Source organism: Mustela nigripes, chromosome 1, assembly GCF_022355385.1.
Source record: "Mustela nigripes isolate SB6536 chromosome 1, MUSNIG.SB6536, whole genome shotgun sequence".
Classification (NCBI taxonomy): domain Eukaryota; kingdom Metazoa; phylum Chordata; class Mammalia; order Carnivora; family Mustelidae; genus Mustela; species Mustela nigripes.
Genome location: NC_081557.1, coordinates 130,787,711 through 130,803,786, shown reverse-complemented (window position 1 = coordinate 130,803,786; position 16,076 = coordinate 130,787,711). Strand labels below are relative to the sequence as shown.

General features: G+C 41.0%; 1 protein-coding gene across 4 annotated transcripts in view; it reads left to right on the top strand.

Moving 5' to 3' along the window:
• The window catches only part of FBXW7 (F-box and WD repeat domain containing 7), a 232,628-nt gene extending 230,641 nt beyond the window's left edge, over positions 1 to 1,987 (top strand). For all 4 annotated transcript variants that reach the window (XM_059373793.1, XM_059373802.1, XM_059373788.1 and 1 more), the window contains one exon: positions 22 to 1,987. In XM_059373793.1, coding sequence (XP_059229776.1) covers positions 22 to 290 — 269 coding nt within the window. In that variant the 3' untranslated portion in view covers positions 291 to 1,987. The remainder of the gene's footprint in view (positions 1 to 21) is intronic.
• The last annotated feature ends 14,089 nt before the right edge of the window (positions 1,988 to 16,076 follow it).

Here is a 16,076-nt window from a genome sequence, read left to right as displayed (position 1 = left end):
AATTCCTTTGGTTTTGCCTAGGTCCTAACAAGCATCAGAGTGCTGTGACCTGTTTACAGTTCAACAAGAACTTTGTAATTACCAGCTCAGATGATGGAACTGTAAAACTATGGGACTTGAAAACGGGTGAATTTATTCGAAACCTAGTCACATTGGAGAGTGGGGGGAGTGGGGGAGTTGTGTGGCGGATCAGAGCCTCAAATACAAAGCTGGTGTGTGCAGTTGGAAGTCGGAATGGAACTGAGGAAACCAAGCTGCTGGTGCTGGACTTTGATGTGGACATGAAGTGAAGAGCAGAAAAGACAAATTTGTCCAGATGTGTAGACAATATACTCCCTGCCCTTCCCCCTGAAAAACAAACAAAAAACAGAAAACAAAACAAAACAAACAAACAAAAAACAACAGAAGAAAAAAGAAAAAAAAAAGAAAGAAAAAAGAAAAAGAAAAAAAAAATCCCTTGTTCTCAGTGGTGCAGGATGTTGGCTTGGGGCAACAGAGTGAAAAGATCTACAGACTAAGAAGGAAAAGAGGAAGACATGACAAACCGTAACTGACAAGAGAGGCGTCTGCTGTCTCATCACATAAAAGGCTTCACTTTTGACTGAGGGCAGCTTTGCAAAATGAGACTTTCTAAATCAAACCAGGTGCAATTATTTCTTTATTTTCTTCTCCAGTGGTCACTGGGCAGCGTTAACGCTGAAGCTTCGTTACAGATTCTGTTAGCCTGTCCTTTTACCACTGAGACCTAGGAAGGGGCTACAATAACACCCAAATGAGGACTGGCTGACTTTCTCAATAGAGAGCATCTGCAACAAAAAGTCATTTTTCTGGAGTGGAAAAGCTAAAAAAAAAAAAAAAAAAATTACTGTGAATTGTTTTTGTACAGTTATCATGAAAAGCTTTTTTTTTTTTTTTTTTTTTTTTTTGCCAACCATTGCCAATGTCAATCAATCACAGTATTAGCCTCTGTTAATCTATTTACTGTCGCTTCCACATATACTCTTCAACGCATATGTTGCTCAAAGGTGGCAAGTTGTCCTGGGTTCCGTGAGTCCTGAGATGGATTTAATTCTTGATGCTGGTGCTAGAAGTAGGTCTTCAAATATGGGATTGTTGTCCCACCCCTGTACTGTACTCCCAGTGGCCAAACTTATTTATGCTGCTAAATGAAAGAAAGAAAAAAGCAAATTATTTTTTTTTATTTTTTTTCTGCTGTGACGTTTTAGTCCCAGACTGAATTCCAAATTTGCTCTAGTTTGGTTACAGAAAAAAGACTTTTTGCCACTGAAACTTGAACCATCTGTGCCTCTAAGAGGCTGAGAATGGGAGAGTTTCAGATAATAAAGAGTGAAGTTTGCCTGCAAGTAAAGAATTGAGAGTGTGTGCAAAGCTTATTTTCTTTTATCTGGGCAAAAATTAAAACACATTCCTTGGAACAGAGCTGTTGCTGCCTGTTCTGTGGAGAAACTTTTCTTTTTGAGGGCTGTGGTGAATGGATGAACGTACATAATAAAACTGACAAAATATTTTAAAAATATATAAAACAAATAAAGTTGCTGGTCAGTCTTAGTGTTTTACAGTATTTGGGAAAACAACTGTTACAGTTTTATTGCTCTGAGAAACTGACAAAGCAGAAACTATACAGTTTTTGTAGTAAAGGCGTCACATGCAAACAAACGAAATGAATGAAAAAGTCAAATGGTTTGCCTCATTCTCCAAGAGCCACAACTCAAGCTGAACTGTGAAAGTGGTTTAACACTGTATCCTAGGTGATCTTTTTTTCCTCCTCCTGTTTATTTTTTTTTTGTTTGTTTTATTTATAGTCTGATTTAAAACAATCAGATTCAAGTTGGTTAATTTTAGTTATGTAACAACCTGACATGATGGAGGAAAACAACCTTTAAAGGGATTGTGTCTATGGTTTGATTCACTTAGAAATTTTATTTTCTTATAACTTAAGTGCAATAAAATGTGTTTTTTCATGTTAGTATGCCTGTTTCTTCCACTGAAGTAAATAATACTTTATTATAAATATTTAGGGTTTGTCTCTAATCTTTAAGATCTCAAAGTCTTAGTTTCTTTGCATTCCCTGTAGTGTGACATAGATATCAATACTTTCAGGCCTGTTTCATACAGCTAAAGTTAGAATAATGTGCCTAGAATGTAAATTGGGTTCATCGCCTTAGACTATAAAGGTGGACACTGCACTGTCCATTACTCTGGATAACACTGGATGTATAAATACAAAATATGGGTTCCTCAAAGAGTCACAAAACTTTTGTGATGGTTACAACTAGAATTCCTATTTTTAAAAAAAGCTCATTTTTAAAAAATGTGATCACATATTGAGTACTTACCAGGAATGTTCCCCGAGGTATCTCTGAAGGCCCACCCTCCCTGGGAAGTAGGTACTGTTCTCTCCTTGAAAGGTGAGAGCGGAACTGGCTCAGACTGGTTAGGTGATTTGTCCGCAGTCAGATCACTCGCTGAGAGCCAGTATTCACACCCGTGCTCTTTAAGGAGAAAGAGACCTAGAATTTTGACAGATTTTCCAAGAGCAGAGTTTTGGAAAAAAAAATAAATCCTTCTGGTGGTACTTTCAGGCTCTTCTTTTGCTGTTTTAGTCAATAAATCCAATATTTTATAATATGAGTGAAAAGATGAAGTTGAATTATTCAAATTATGTAGCCTCTCAGATAGCAGGTTCTGTTTCCCACTCACCTTGTCTGTATTTTTAACAGTTTATTTAATCCCTACATTTAGTCCCCAGGCCATAGATGAAAATCGAAAACTTAATAACAACAGATGCTGCTTAGAGAATACAGTTCTCAAAATCATAACGTGTGTTCTTTACTCCTAGAGCAGCAATTCTTGGGCCTCAAGTTCCCAGAGCTACTAAAGCCGAACATCAGGGAATGGGGCCCAAGAATCTGCATTTAAACTAGTTCGCCCAGTGAGTCATGTTCACAGCTTAGAACTGCTGCCTCAGATCCCTACCATTGCCCATTTGGTTAATTAGTCCCCAGCACGTTAACAGGCACAGGACCATCAGGGAGAAGTGACAGGTTAAAGGAAATGGCAGAAAAACCACATGGCTAAACAGGCAGAAATTACATTAGGTCTTGAGTGAGGGACAAGTGGCCCTGCCTGCTTTAGAATAAACCAGGGCGTAGCCCAGAGCCATTACTACTATTCACGTCAACAACCCCGAATGATCAAGAAGTTGTAATTCTATTCGGTAATCTTGAAACTGCTTGATTTTTCATAATACAAATGTGGCTTACTTGTACTACAATGAAAGGAGAACATCATCTTCAGCAATAAATGTACACTATAGAGTAGAATTGGGCTTACAGGATTTGCAGACAAATAGGTGGAAATTCAAATCCCAGTTTTGTAATACTGTCTAGTTACAGGAATTTCACCAGATTTCTTGACCTCCTCTTCCCCCATCTTTTAGTATGTAGACAATACCCACCTGCTAAGGTTATTGGAGGGATGAAAAGAATTGATACAAAGTATGTGACATCTGGTGGCACTTCAAGCTCAATACATGGTAGCTACCACTAACACTTTAGGAAAAGAGACCCAGATAACTGTAACTTTCTATATTTGGGAACAAAGAATGTCTTCATGATTCATTCAGGTATGTCATAAAAATAGCGTTTCTCTCTGTATCGCAATTTACATTTTTTTAAGTGGAGTCCCAGACTTCTCACTTGAGGCCTACAGAAACCCTTGAGGTAGACTGGTATGGGGCACCTAGTGATTTTGTACACACTTCGGTGTTCACCAAATACTATTTTATGAGTAAAAGAATAATCTTTTCTTGTAGTGGATTTGTTCCTGAAAGGGAATATGTTAAGCTAGTTCTATAGGAATTAAATTATTGTCAGTGTGGTAAGAAAGGTCACGAAGGGAACCCTGCTTTGTGGCTTCCTCAGTGGAGAAGTTCATCACCTTATGTAACTGAAGTTTTAAATCTTCACACCAGAATACCGGCAGTTCCCACATTTAGGTGTTACAAGTTCCTAAAGATGAAACACTGCCTGAAACTAAAGCTAAAATTAGGACACAGAAGTAACCCATAAAGGCCCATAACAGATGCTCAGTAAATACTCGTTGAATTGAGCAAAGGCAACTTACTGTCTTTTTTCAAATTATTATTATTGGAATTGTTTATAATTTTGATGCTTTGAAACTCCCTTCCTGATACTCAGTAACCACAGCTATTTCATCAATCAACAACAACCAGTGCATACCAAATGGTTAAGTAAATGTTCCAGCTCACCTATTTGTTTAATTTCAAAAAGTAATTGACGTTCAATTTTATGTACTGTTTTTAAGACACTTTTTCTGTCTTTTGAGCTAGTCTGTTTTCAAGTCTCCTTCTATTTATCTGAATTGATCGGAAACTACAATCAAACACCAAAAACGATTGCTTTTCTCCTCCCCGAGTGAAACAGGAAATCAAGGGCAGCCTCCCCAGACCCAGGCTGTGTCTTGCTTTTAGCACGCTTGTCCCTGACACGCTCACTGCACTTGGTGAGACAGAGGCAGAGGAGAGCAGACACCTGGAAGGAGCCTGCCTGACCCCATCCTGCCCCCTGTAACTCCTCCCATTCCAGACTTTTAAACCAGGTACCAACAGGTCTGTGTGGCATTTGTGGTTCACATGACATCTTTTCCTGAATCCTCTCTGACACAGCTTTATTCATTTTCCTTCTATTACCCGTCCTCTGCCCCTGATAAAAATTGGTCAGGATTATAACCTATAGGCCATCAGATTCATCAGCCACTAAAGGATTCAGCCTTGTGCCTTCAGCAGCTCTAGGAGAACCTCCTGTTTGTAGAGCCATTCTACTGATGGTAAAAGGAGTTTAGCGTTGCTGATTAATTAATTTGAATAAATGCTTATGGCACAGGTGGTTTCATGTTCTCTGCCTTACTGCATTTTGAAGATCTCTCATCTCTCTCTCTCTCTCTCTCTCTCTCTCTCACACACACACACACACACACACGAATATACTGGAAACACTGAATAGACCACATGTTCTCAGTCATAATAACATCACTTCCCACAAGCCTTTTCCCTTTTCATCTATAAAAAAAAGAATAGGCCATATAAAGGGAAGGTGTTGGTAGCCAAGAGGAGAGTTCCCAAGTTTTTTCCAGGATAGATCAGTGGCTGAAGAGGATCTGTGTGTGTTCACACAATGTTCCGGGAGTCTTCCATTAAGCAACTGTATGGTAATTTGAAAAGTTGATGCCTAATTTTTCATATGGACATTTTCTCCTGCCCCATGAGATGGATTTTGAGTTAGATTCAAAGTGGCTGCACCCGGCCCCCTTTCCTTGGGAGTGCCTAGTCATTGATTTGAATTGCAAACAGAAATAACATGGCATCATTCACAAGGCAACGTGTTTCATTATCCATTTGGTTAATACTAGTGGTGCCCAAATAAGTGAGGGTCTCTCCAGCTTCGTCCTTCCACCACCTTCTCTTTCTGGATAGAGGAGACCAAAAAATATAAAAGGTAATTTCAAAGGTTCTTCAGGGAAAGGGAACACCAGAAACTGAAAGGACTCAAAATGTACCTTTCCCCAAAGTGTAAAGTATAAATAAATTCTAGATCCAGTTCCTGGGAGACTCGTTGCTGAGACGAAAGCCTGGCAACGTCCCGATTTGCAATGGGGTATAAAAATAGCAGAGTTTCTATTTCAGATGATCTGATTCTCCCCAGGATTTTTAAGGACAAGGAACCACTGAGTGGACATTTTGACGTTTCATTCCTTGCTTTGAAAAATCTATCGTGGTAGAAACCTATGAAAGCTGGTTATCTTTGGGTTTTGTTTTGCTTTAGCAGTTATGGTCTGTAAAAGAAAAAAATATGTTGAAATCACACTTGCAAATCAAAGGTTCAAATATAATAGACCACAAACATATATTACCAATTTACCCTTTTTCTAGGAGGTTCAGGGTTTATAAAATAGACATCAAACCACTACTCACCATCAAAGGTAGGTTACTTGCCAGACATGTTAAACTTATATTGATGAAGTCTATTAAGACTTTACCGAACCCTTATGCCTTGCTAAATGCAATCAGCAAGACAGTATAATCTCCTGCTACCACAGGCCTTTCAATTTGAGAATGCTTTCTATCTCTGTGAAGTGTGACCAGCTTAAATAAATCCAGCAAGGACACAGTAAAGTATAGAGGTTAAAAGTAAAGTCATATGCACGTCCTCTGGTAAGAGACAGATGTGGGTTTGGGGGAACTAAAGCTTATAAACTTATGGACCCTCATAAAGAAAAGACCCCATGTAATTAGATCCAAAAGCGAGCGTTTAGAATAATAAAGATTATAACAAATTTCAGGAGCCATGATACTGAAGATTCCTCCTTTCTGCGATCTCTTTAGGCAATTGCCAGAATTATTTAAGAGCAGTGCTTCTGTTGCAGCAGAAGCAAAGGTTCTTCAGGGAAAGGGAACACCAGAAACTGAAAGGACTCAGAATGTACCTTTGTACAGTTTCAATTCCCTCATCTGTAAATGGGCTAATATGTTATGGGGATTCCATGAGATGTTGTATGTCAAGCACTTAACAGAGTGCCTGGTATGTAGTAAGTATTCACTAAAGGTTTGTGGTTATTACCAGTAATGAAATGTGGTAGCTAGCTGCCATTGTACACTTAAGTGCACTTCCTAAAACCCAGCATGGTTATAAGCATTTTATTTTTATTTATTTACTTAAGTAGGCTCCAGTGCAGGGCTTGAACTCATGACCCTAAGATCAAGACCTGAGTCAAGATCAAGAATTGGAGATTCAATGGACTGAGCTTCCCTAGACATCCCTATGGTAATAAGTATTTTAAAATCATGTCTTATTCATTTAATCTCAACTGTCTCATGATGTATTATTATTAATCCCATTTTACAGATGAAGAAATAGATCCAGAGATGTCAAGGAACTTGCTCAAGGCCACACAGTTAAGGGGGGAAAAACTTGGAAAAATGGGGATTCAGGCCTAGGCATTATGACTCCAGAGCCCCGGCTAAATGACATTATAGACTCACAACTGCCTTGCAAGCGTGGGAACGTGTAGTGTCTCTTGGGTCATAGCAGAAAGTGATATAGCCCTCAGTCCGAACCTGTCAACATGGGAGCTACCACAGAGCCATAAATGAGACCAGGTCCTGGATTTCAGCTATGGATGCTTGAAGAACACGTGTGTAACAATTCTGGGCAGGGCTCGGCTGCACTGAATCCCCTCTCACTTTTTCCAATTGCAGAGTCAAAAGTGGGTGAGTTACCTATAGAGAGAGGACTTACTGTAAGAGGTTCACATAGTAATGAGAATATAGGCAAGGTGGGTAAAATAATGTATTATTAAAAAAAAAAAAAAAAGGTGGTTTCCAGATTATTCAGGGGTGAAAATATGCTATTTCTAAAAAAAAAAAAAAAAAAAAAGAGGCTATTTTAGTTATGTAAGAAAAACTTTTTCTTTTTTAAATATTTTATTTATCCATTTAGAGAGCGGGCATGCATGTGAGCGGGACAAGGAGAAGAGGGAGAGGAAGAGAGAAAATCTCAAGTATACTCTGCACTGAGCATAGACCCAGCTTGAACTCAAGACCCTGAGATCATGACTTGAGCTGAAACAAGGAGTCAGATGCTTAGCCAATTGAACCACCCAAGTGCCACCACCTCAATTCTTTTCTTTTTAAGTCACCATTGATGCACTTGTGTCTCAGACAATAGGCTAATAAGGAGTACACTTTGCATTTTATTACAGCCATGAGGAGAAGCAGGGCCTTGCAGAAGTTAGACAAATACACAGTAAATCCTCAGAAAGTGTTAATCAGCTGGTAGCAGCAGCAGCAATGAGAAAGACAGTTGTGGTCAAATTTTATCTCAGGCATTTGTGTGACTAGGAGAGTATAAAAATCTTTCTCAACCTATTTCATCATCTGTAAAAGAGAAAGTATCTTGTAAATGTCCCATGAAATAACGTGAAGCATCTGGTACAGTGCTGGTTTGCTGATTACCTACTCAATGAATGGTAGCCATCTTTAGTACTGTTGCTACCACCAATGATAGTATTGGTGACCATGTCTCAGGCTATCATTTCAAACTTAATCTGGAAGAGGAGATCTATAAGACTTTCAGGACACAATGCCCAAACCACCTTCCGAAATGTGGCAGGAACCTGAGAACAATCTCCCCTGTTAGAAAGTAATATGCAATCCAGTTTATAATGACAAATTACAGTTTTGTCTCCAAAGACCTACTTAGATAATAGTAGGGAAATTAAAAAGGCATAACCCCAAAAGAGGAGAAAAACAAGGGGAATCAAGTAGATAAACGATTTCAACAGCTTTAGATGAAGGAAAGCAGGTGAAGAGGTTGTCTTTAGATGAGTAGATTAGAGAAACTATCATCTAAAGTGTCCATGGAGAGGGCAATAACAATGAGAAGTGAACGAATACCTCTTTTTGCAGAAGGCAAGGGCATGACGTGGGGGTGAGAACTAGGAAGATGGTTGAAGTAAGAGCACACAGAAGCCTACCTCCCTTCCTCAACTTCTTGCATATAGCAGACTACCTTGTGAGCCCCCCCAAACTCCCCTCACACATGCCATTTACAAGAACTATGAAGGGGATGTGATCCAAACTAAGTATTCAGCCATAGAAGGGAGCAGGGGTAAGACTCAGAAATGATTATGGAGATTAAACTACAGTCTGCAGTTCTCTCTACAGTCTACCCTCTTCCAGAATGCCAACAGTGTGGCATCTACCAGAGGATTCCTCCCCAGTGAAGTGAACAACCTGAGAAAAAAAAAGTCTCCATTTACTGGCATTGGGCAGAGAGGCAAATGAAACTTGGCTCCAGTGAAATTTGGCTCCCCACCCAATCAAAGGAGAAATGCCTCACTCAATGAGCTGCAGCCACAAATGGAGAGCTTTCTATCCACTTTTCAGTGTCTACTTCTTAATATGAACAGTCAAGAGTCACCAAGTATCTGAGAAAGACCTCCAAGTTGAATAAGCAAAAAAAAAAAAAAAAAAAAAAAAATCCGTGGAATAAACTTTGGAAAAGAACTATAATGACAACCTCAGAAAGATAAAATATTATTTTTTATAATACAGGAATGGGATACAATTTTTAATAGGCTCCATAGAAACCTAAATGTGGAAATTTTAAAAGTAAAAGAAAAACCTTCAATGGAAAATAAAAATTGGGGAAATCAAACAAAAGTTAAAAGAGATGGAAATTATTAGAGAAAACGTAGAGAAAAAAAAAATAGAGGATTGGTCTGGGACCTGTAACTTCTACATAATAGCAGTTTCAAATAAAATAGCATAGAGTAAATTATTCAAAAATAAATACAGGAAAAATTAACAGAATTGAAAGACAGAAAACTCCTGGATTGAAAGGACCTGCTCAGTGTTCTTTGAATAAATGAGTGAAAAAAAAACCATAATGATTCATCATTACAAAATTTTGGAACACTTGGGCTAAAAAACCCCTCAAAACTTGTGGAAAGAAAACTCAGGGGAGAAAAATGAGAATTGCAATTTTAGACTTCTCGGCAGCAACATCTGCTGCTAGAAGACCAAGTTCTGCAAAATGCTACAGGCAAATTATGCTGAAGTTAGGATTGCACACCCAGCCAAATTATTGATCAAGTGAGAGGCAGAATAAAGATATTTCCAGACATACAAGGATAGCAAACATTACCTCTCACAAACTTGGTCTTAAGAAGCTTGTAGAAAATACGGTCCAACAAAACAATGAAAAATGCCATGAAAGAGGAAAACATGGCAGAAGATAAGGGTTTCAGTGCAGGAGAGGGTTTCTAGGATGATAATAAGCACTGGGATTCGGGAACTACTAGTTGAGCTGTGAGCGGGGAGAGCCTTATGAGAAAGTTCCCCAGGAATATAAAAGAAAGTGATAAACACCATCTCATTATCATGATAGATCATTTTAAAAAACACCTCAGTATTCAGGACATCTGATGATAAAGTTAGAAATATTTTTTTAAGTTTCAGTATATTAAAAGCAATGCAACAGATAAAAATGAAACCATTATTAATTCAAAATAGTATGTGAAAAGACATAAGTATAGCGTACTATTTAGCCCTGCAGTAAACCATGTTCATCTAGCCATAAAAACATAAATACTGATGAATGATTTTGCTAAAATGTATGCGGCTGGGGAAGGGAGGGAAGTGGGGTGGAGGGAAAGAGAGTTAAATCCTCATCTACCATAATTAGAAGTTATCAATGTCTAAAATGAAAAAGAAATCAAAATAGAGGATAAGCACATTTTATAGAAAGATAGACACATGGACAAATTAGTTAGTAACAAATGTTTGCCTCTGTAGCTGGGCAAAGGAGAGGATGCAGCATTTGATATGCTTTCCTTCTTTGCATTCCTGGGCTAAAACTTTATTTTTAAAGCAAGATAAAAAAGTCGGTGTGGGAGATTTCAGAAATAATGACATCTCTTTGCCCAGGCCAGTTAGCATCCTTCTTGACAAGCTAGTCACCAGAAGTTACTGAGTCTTATGGCACCAAGAGGGGCTAAGGGGCACTCCTTCTGGAAGGGTTCCACAGCTAAGTGGAGGCACAGATGATAGCTGTATGGGGGCAACTTACTGGGTTCTCCTTGTCTTTGTTTTTTGCTTTTTTTTTTTTTTCATCTGTAAAAGCGTCTGATAGCAATCCCTCCTCATTAGGCCATTGGAGGACTGAATAGATGAGCCATATATGCTTAGCACCATCTCTGGCTAATGAGTTCTTAATAAAGGGTACTTTATTTTTACCACCATCCCTCAGTCCCAGAGTGAAGACAATTTACACTAAGATCTGGAACTACCAGGATCCAGAGCTCTTGACTTCAGGTTCTGATGGGAGCATGTGGAGATGGACAGACTGAGTTGTAGCCCTGTGTGTGCAGGAACAAGGGCAGGAGCCCCTCTGGAGCCCCGAGGATAGAGCCCCCATCCCCTCCCCAACCTGCCTTTTCAGCATGGCTTTCTAACTGGTGCTGGGTTTTACTTCCAGTTTCTCCCACCAGATACTTGAAGCATTTGCTTTACTTAGAAATACCTCTCAGCTAATGAAAATCACTGAAGTTTTTATAAAGTGATGTTCAGGATAGCTCTTTTGGAAACAGTATTTCCCTTGAAATTCTAGACCAAAATCTCAAAAAGGCCAGAGTAGGGCAAGTGGAAGAATAGGAGCAATGAGTCGGAAAAACATTCTTTGTGCTGCGTGAGGTCCTGCTAAATGGAATCCCGAGGGTGTGAGCGTGATTCCCTGGATGCCAAAGGGTTTGTCATACCTGGGAAGCTTGCAGTGCCTCTTGGTACCTGGAGTGGCCATGACGGGATGTGCTGTCACTGTGGGTTACTCCTGACCTTCCAAGCCTTCCTAGAACCAACATCACCATGTGCCCTGGTGGCTCTCTTCAAAGGCTCTAGAACCGGGGGGAGCCTGGGAGCCCATAGGCTCAGGAGGACTGGGTGATTGGAGGGGGCTTGCCACAACCAGCTCAGTTGTCCAGGCTGACTCTTAAGGTCGAAACGACAGACCGACTGCAGCTACCTGATCCTTTCGAACACCTTCTAGGTTGCCAGGAAGCCCCCAGACCTCAGACATTCTGCGTCTGCCCTTGGCAGTTTGTGGTGTTCAGAAGTGTGGGCTACTCATTTCACTGTGGCTTTGGTTGGCAGTCCAGACTCTAACTCAGTGGGATTCCTGAAGGTTTCGAAGCAACAGGGGAGGCTGTTAGCAAGTGTTTCTTGAGAGCTATTGAACCATCTTTATCAAACAGAATCAGCTCTCTGTTGAAGTGGATGGTTTCTTCATTTGCTGGTCCTCAGTGACTGTTCATAAGACGTATTCTCAAGTTTTAAGTTGGTGTGAACAGATCAGGCCTAGAATCACCCCACCTCAGGGCATTTGTTTTCTTTTCTTTTCTTTTCTTTTCTTTTTTTTAAATTAAAGCAACCATCAGAGGCTCAGGATCTAATTTAATTAAACTATTCTGCTTCATAACCAAGGCTCCAATAGAAGACTCTCTTGAGTATTGATTTGCTGCTTCCGGAAATCAGCCTGAATTCCCACCCAGGTGTGCCATGTTGGAAGGAGAGAAATGCCGGGACGTTTCCTCTTCTCTTAGAATGCAATTCTCCAGCTTTGGGGAGTAGAGTTCTTTAAGACTCCTAGGAGAGGGACTCTGGCCCTTGTCTCCCAGGGCCTTCCTGGCCCTGACCACACAGCCCCCTCTGTTTGCAGGGCCTGAGCCTACACCCATCAAGGGTTTCTGTTCATTTCCCCTCAGCTAAGGAGTCAATGCAATGGGGGAAATAAATTAGAACTAAATTAGACTGAGCTTCACAGTTCTGGGAGCGTGACTGCGGATAAGCATTACTAGTTGTTTTATGTCTCTGCTGCCTGGTGGGGGTGGTGGGGGGCTCCCACATCAGTCACCAGCAATCTGGTTAATCAGTCCACAGAGCAAGTTGTGTCCTCCCCTAAGAAAAAAACACTTACCTACAGCGTATTCTTGAATTGTTAAAAAAGCTCTTCCTTCCCTCTTTTCCCTTGTTGACCCAGGAGAAATCCAAATTGGAAAACTTCCTATTTACGATGATCAACAGAGAAGAACAACAGATCAACTTGGGCTAATACCAGTAGCAGGAAGACCAATTAACAAATTCATGAATTGTGCAGTTTACACTTCTCTTCCTTAGGTTAATTATGTGATCAAGTAATAGCTTTTGCCTTGATGATGGGACCCTTAGGAAATGAAAGTGTGTTTCCACTTCACAAGTATGTTTGCTTTTCAGTCCTGCTTTGATACCACAGGAACTGGGTCCAGCAAACACCTCCCATACACACAGCTATAATCAAAGAAGGGATTTAAATAGCTCAAGACTCGGTGTATAAACAGAAGCATAATTCATTAAAGTGCTGACATCCACCTATACCTTATTCTCTCTCTCTGCTTTGGACGATTTCTGTTGTCAGTTCTTTCCAGATGATGTGGACCAGAGAGTGTCAAGTGACCGATCTTTTCTTATTATTCTCCTTTGGGAGGAACAGTCAAATCAGCTACTTGGCCTTAAATACAGAAAAAAAAAGTCACCTACATTTTTAAGGGATACCCTCAGCAAGGCTGTTTCAGCTGCCTGTTAAAAATTGTAGTTTCTATCTTTGGGGGGATTATTCCATGGCAAGCACCTCACACAAATCCATTCGTGTAATTTTCTCTCTAAGCCTACAGGGCAGATGTTTTCATTTTTGTCATCTTTTACAAGGGAGGAAACTGAGGCACAGAGTTTATGTGAATTGCCAAAACCCCTAATAACTAGATAAGTCAGAATTCGAACCCAGGCAGTCTGGCTCCAGAGTCCATACACTTACCTATGAGATGCTGTTGTTTTCTCCTGTTGGGTCCCTTTGGGCATAGTGTTAGGGGACAGTGGGTTAATTCACAGACTGGCGAGGCAACACCAAAAGGTATATTTTGCCATTAGACATCTTCAAGTGAGGGGTCAATGTTACCTCTTCTGCCTGCCCTCACTTCCAAGGAGTTGGAAACAATATTGGTTCCTGTGGAGGCTCCTAGAAGTGTGATAGGCTGTGGCCAGAGATCTCTGTCAGGCTGACTCTCCCATTGTCTCGTCAGGAGCTCTGGGCTTGCCTGGGTGAGGCCCCCAACCAGTGCTCACGGAAGATGGGCTCTCCTCATGGTGACACAGCCATGCCTGGATGGATGCAAACTCTGACAACATGGATAAATGAAGAGATGGCTCATTAGCTTCGTCCAGACTAACCACAGAACTCCCTAGATTAAGATACATGTATTAAATTCATTTTGTATCTACTTATCACAAGAGCACCCACTGGACAGGGCAGAGGAAGTCATGGGTTGAGGTTACATAGTCAGACTCTGCTCCTTATAGCAGGTGACTTCAGGTGTGTTATTTACGACCCTTGCCCTTCAAAGGCCTCATCTGGAAAAGGGTATCTACCTCATAGATTGTATTGGGAGCAAAATCAGATAATCCAGGGAAAGCAGCTCAAAGTGTGGTCCTTGGACCAACCTGGTGGGCAGCCTTCTCTGAAATGCAGATTCCCAGGTACCATCCCAGACTTGCCAAAACAAATCTGTTTTGTCCTCCAGGTCATTCACCTGCATGGTCCATTGTTATAAATACTGATGTTGCAGAAGCCATAGTAAAGAGAACACATGATGGTTTATTAGTTGTAATTTTATCAGTTGAGATTATCTATTCAAGTTAAATTCAGCATCACTGTTCTGGGAGTAAAGGGTTAAAAGGTAGTGTGGATGGGTACCTTGGAAATGAGCTGCAGGGCCAGGGTTGGAAACCCCTCCCTCGTCTCCACTGTTCCTCATTTCCCAAATTCTCAGAGATGAAGAGAAAACACCTGAAGAAAGTCAGAGACTTTCTGGGGAAACCACTGGGGAAACCAAAGTCAGGGAAACAAACGGCCATAAAACATGCAGCTTTCACATCAGGCCATGATGGAAGCTGGCAAGTCGTGCCCAGTACTGAAACCAGAAAAACCTTTTTATAAAAATTACTATTATTATTATTTTCAGCACAAGCTGAGTCTCCTGCCACATCATGGCTTTTAATTTAAGTGCACAGTTACTGCTCAAAAAGGGATTCACAAGCCTTTAAAGAGCCACTCTCCTTTGGAAGTTGGTTCAGAATGCAGAAGGTTTGGAGATGAGTGTTGAGAGTGAGCACGTTTGACTGCCTAAGGATTCAATCTCCCAGGTACTTAGATATTTCGCAGCAAGAACTGATGTTCATTAAACTATAAGCAAATTAGAGTTCAAGCCAAAGATATAAAGGAAGACATAATTAGCCATCCACCATCGTTAGACTTCTCTTAGGTGAGAAGTCTTATGCTTGAGAATTAGTTCCTTGCACGAAAGGAAATTATACAGCTGCTTTACGCAGGCTGCCAGTGCTGGGTTTTATCCCACTCGATTTCCAATGAAATGAAGCAGAAGTCTGTAAGACGGCACTTAAGTGTTAATTTTCCTTTTGGGTTTACCTCCATTTTCTCTTTAGAGGAACCCAGAATGGTTTGGTAAATAGAGTATTTTGTCAGTCAATAAATAAAAAAGCTATCCTTATCAAATGGCCGCTGGGCCACCCCACGTGATGGAAGCTTTCAGGGAGCTGAGCGGATAGGAGGGCACACCATTTACAGAGAAACTGATTTGGAGGAAAACAACAACAACAACAACAAAACACTGCTCCCTGTCCCCCAAATCCGACTGCCCTGAAGTTCTGTGGTTCTGTCAGGTTCTGATACCCTGGGGGCTGCCTGACCAGGCCTGGCTTCTAGGCCCAACTTTAGGGAGACAGACAAAGGAATTGAGCTCCCACAGCAAGATAAATCCATGAGGTGTATTGTTGCACCAATCCTGCAGCTCCAAGAGGAGAAATGGGATGCAAGTCCTCCCTCCCCCACCCTGTCACACTTTACTGATGGACAGCTGAACTAGAAATACTGAGGAAGCATCTTTGAATTCTAGAACTGCCACATGCCCTACACCCTCTGGCAATCCCTCTGTAGACATTGTGATTTGGAAGTTGGGGCCAACTTGGAAAGTGCTTGGCAGAGACCCTCCCTGGATCTGGAGGACAATGGTAGACCACCATCAAGGTCGGTGGGAAGGCTGTTGACTGGAACCCCAATTCTCTGGGCAAAGGCCCCCTTGGGTCTGGCCCAAAGGGAAAAGCAGTGGATGCAACAAGAAGTCAGATGGATCCTTGATGAGGAGAGGCAACATGGTGGCTTCCTGGGGGTGCTGAGGAGAAACCCAACAGCTATCTGGGAGGCTGGTGCTCAGTAGGTGTGTTACACCCAGCCTTTCCTATATCTGCAGCTGGGAGGTCTGGCTTTGCAGCAAAGCTGCTATTGTAGCTCAGTGGGCTGGGAACACTGCTTTGGAAGCTAAATAATGACAATAATAATAGCTACCTCCCAGAGAGCCCATTTTTAGTGAGT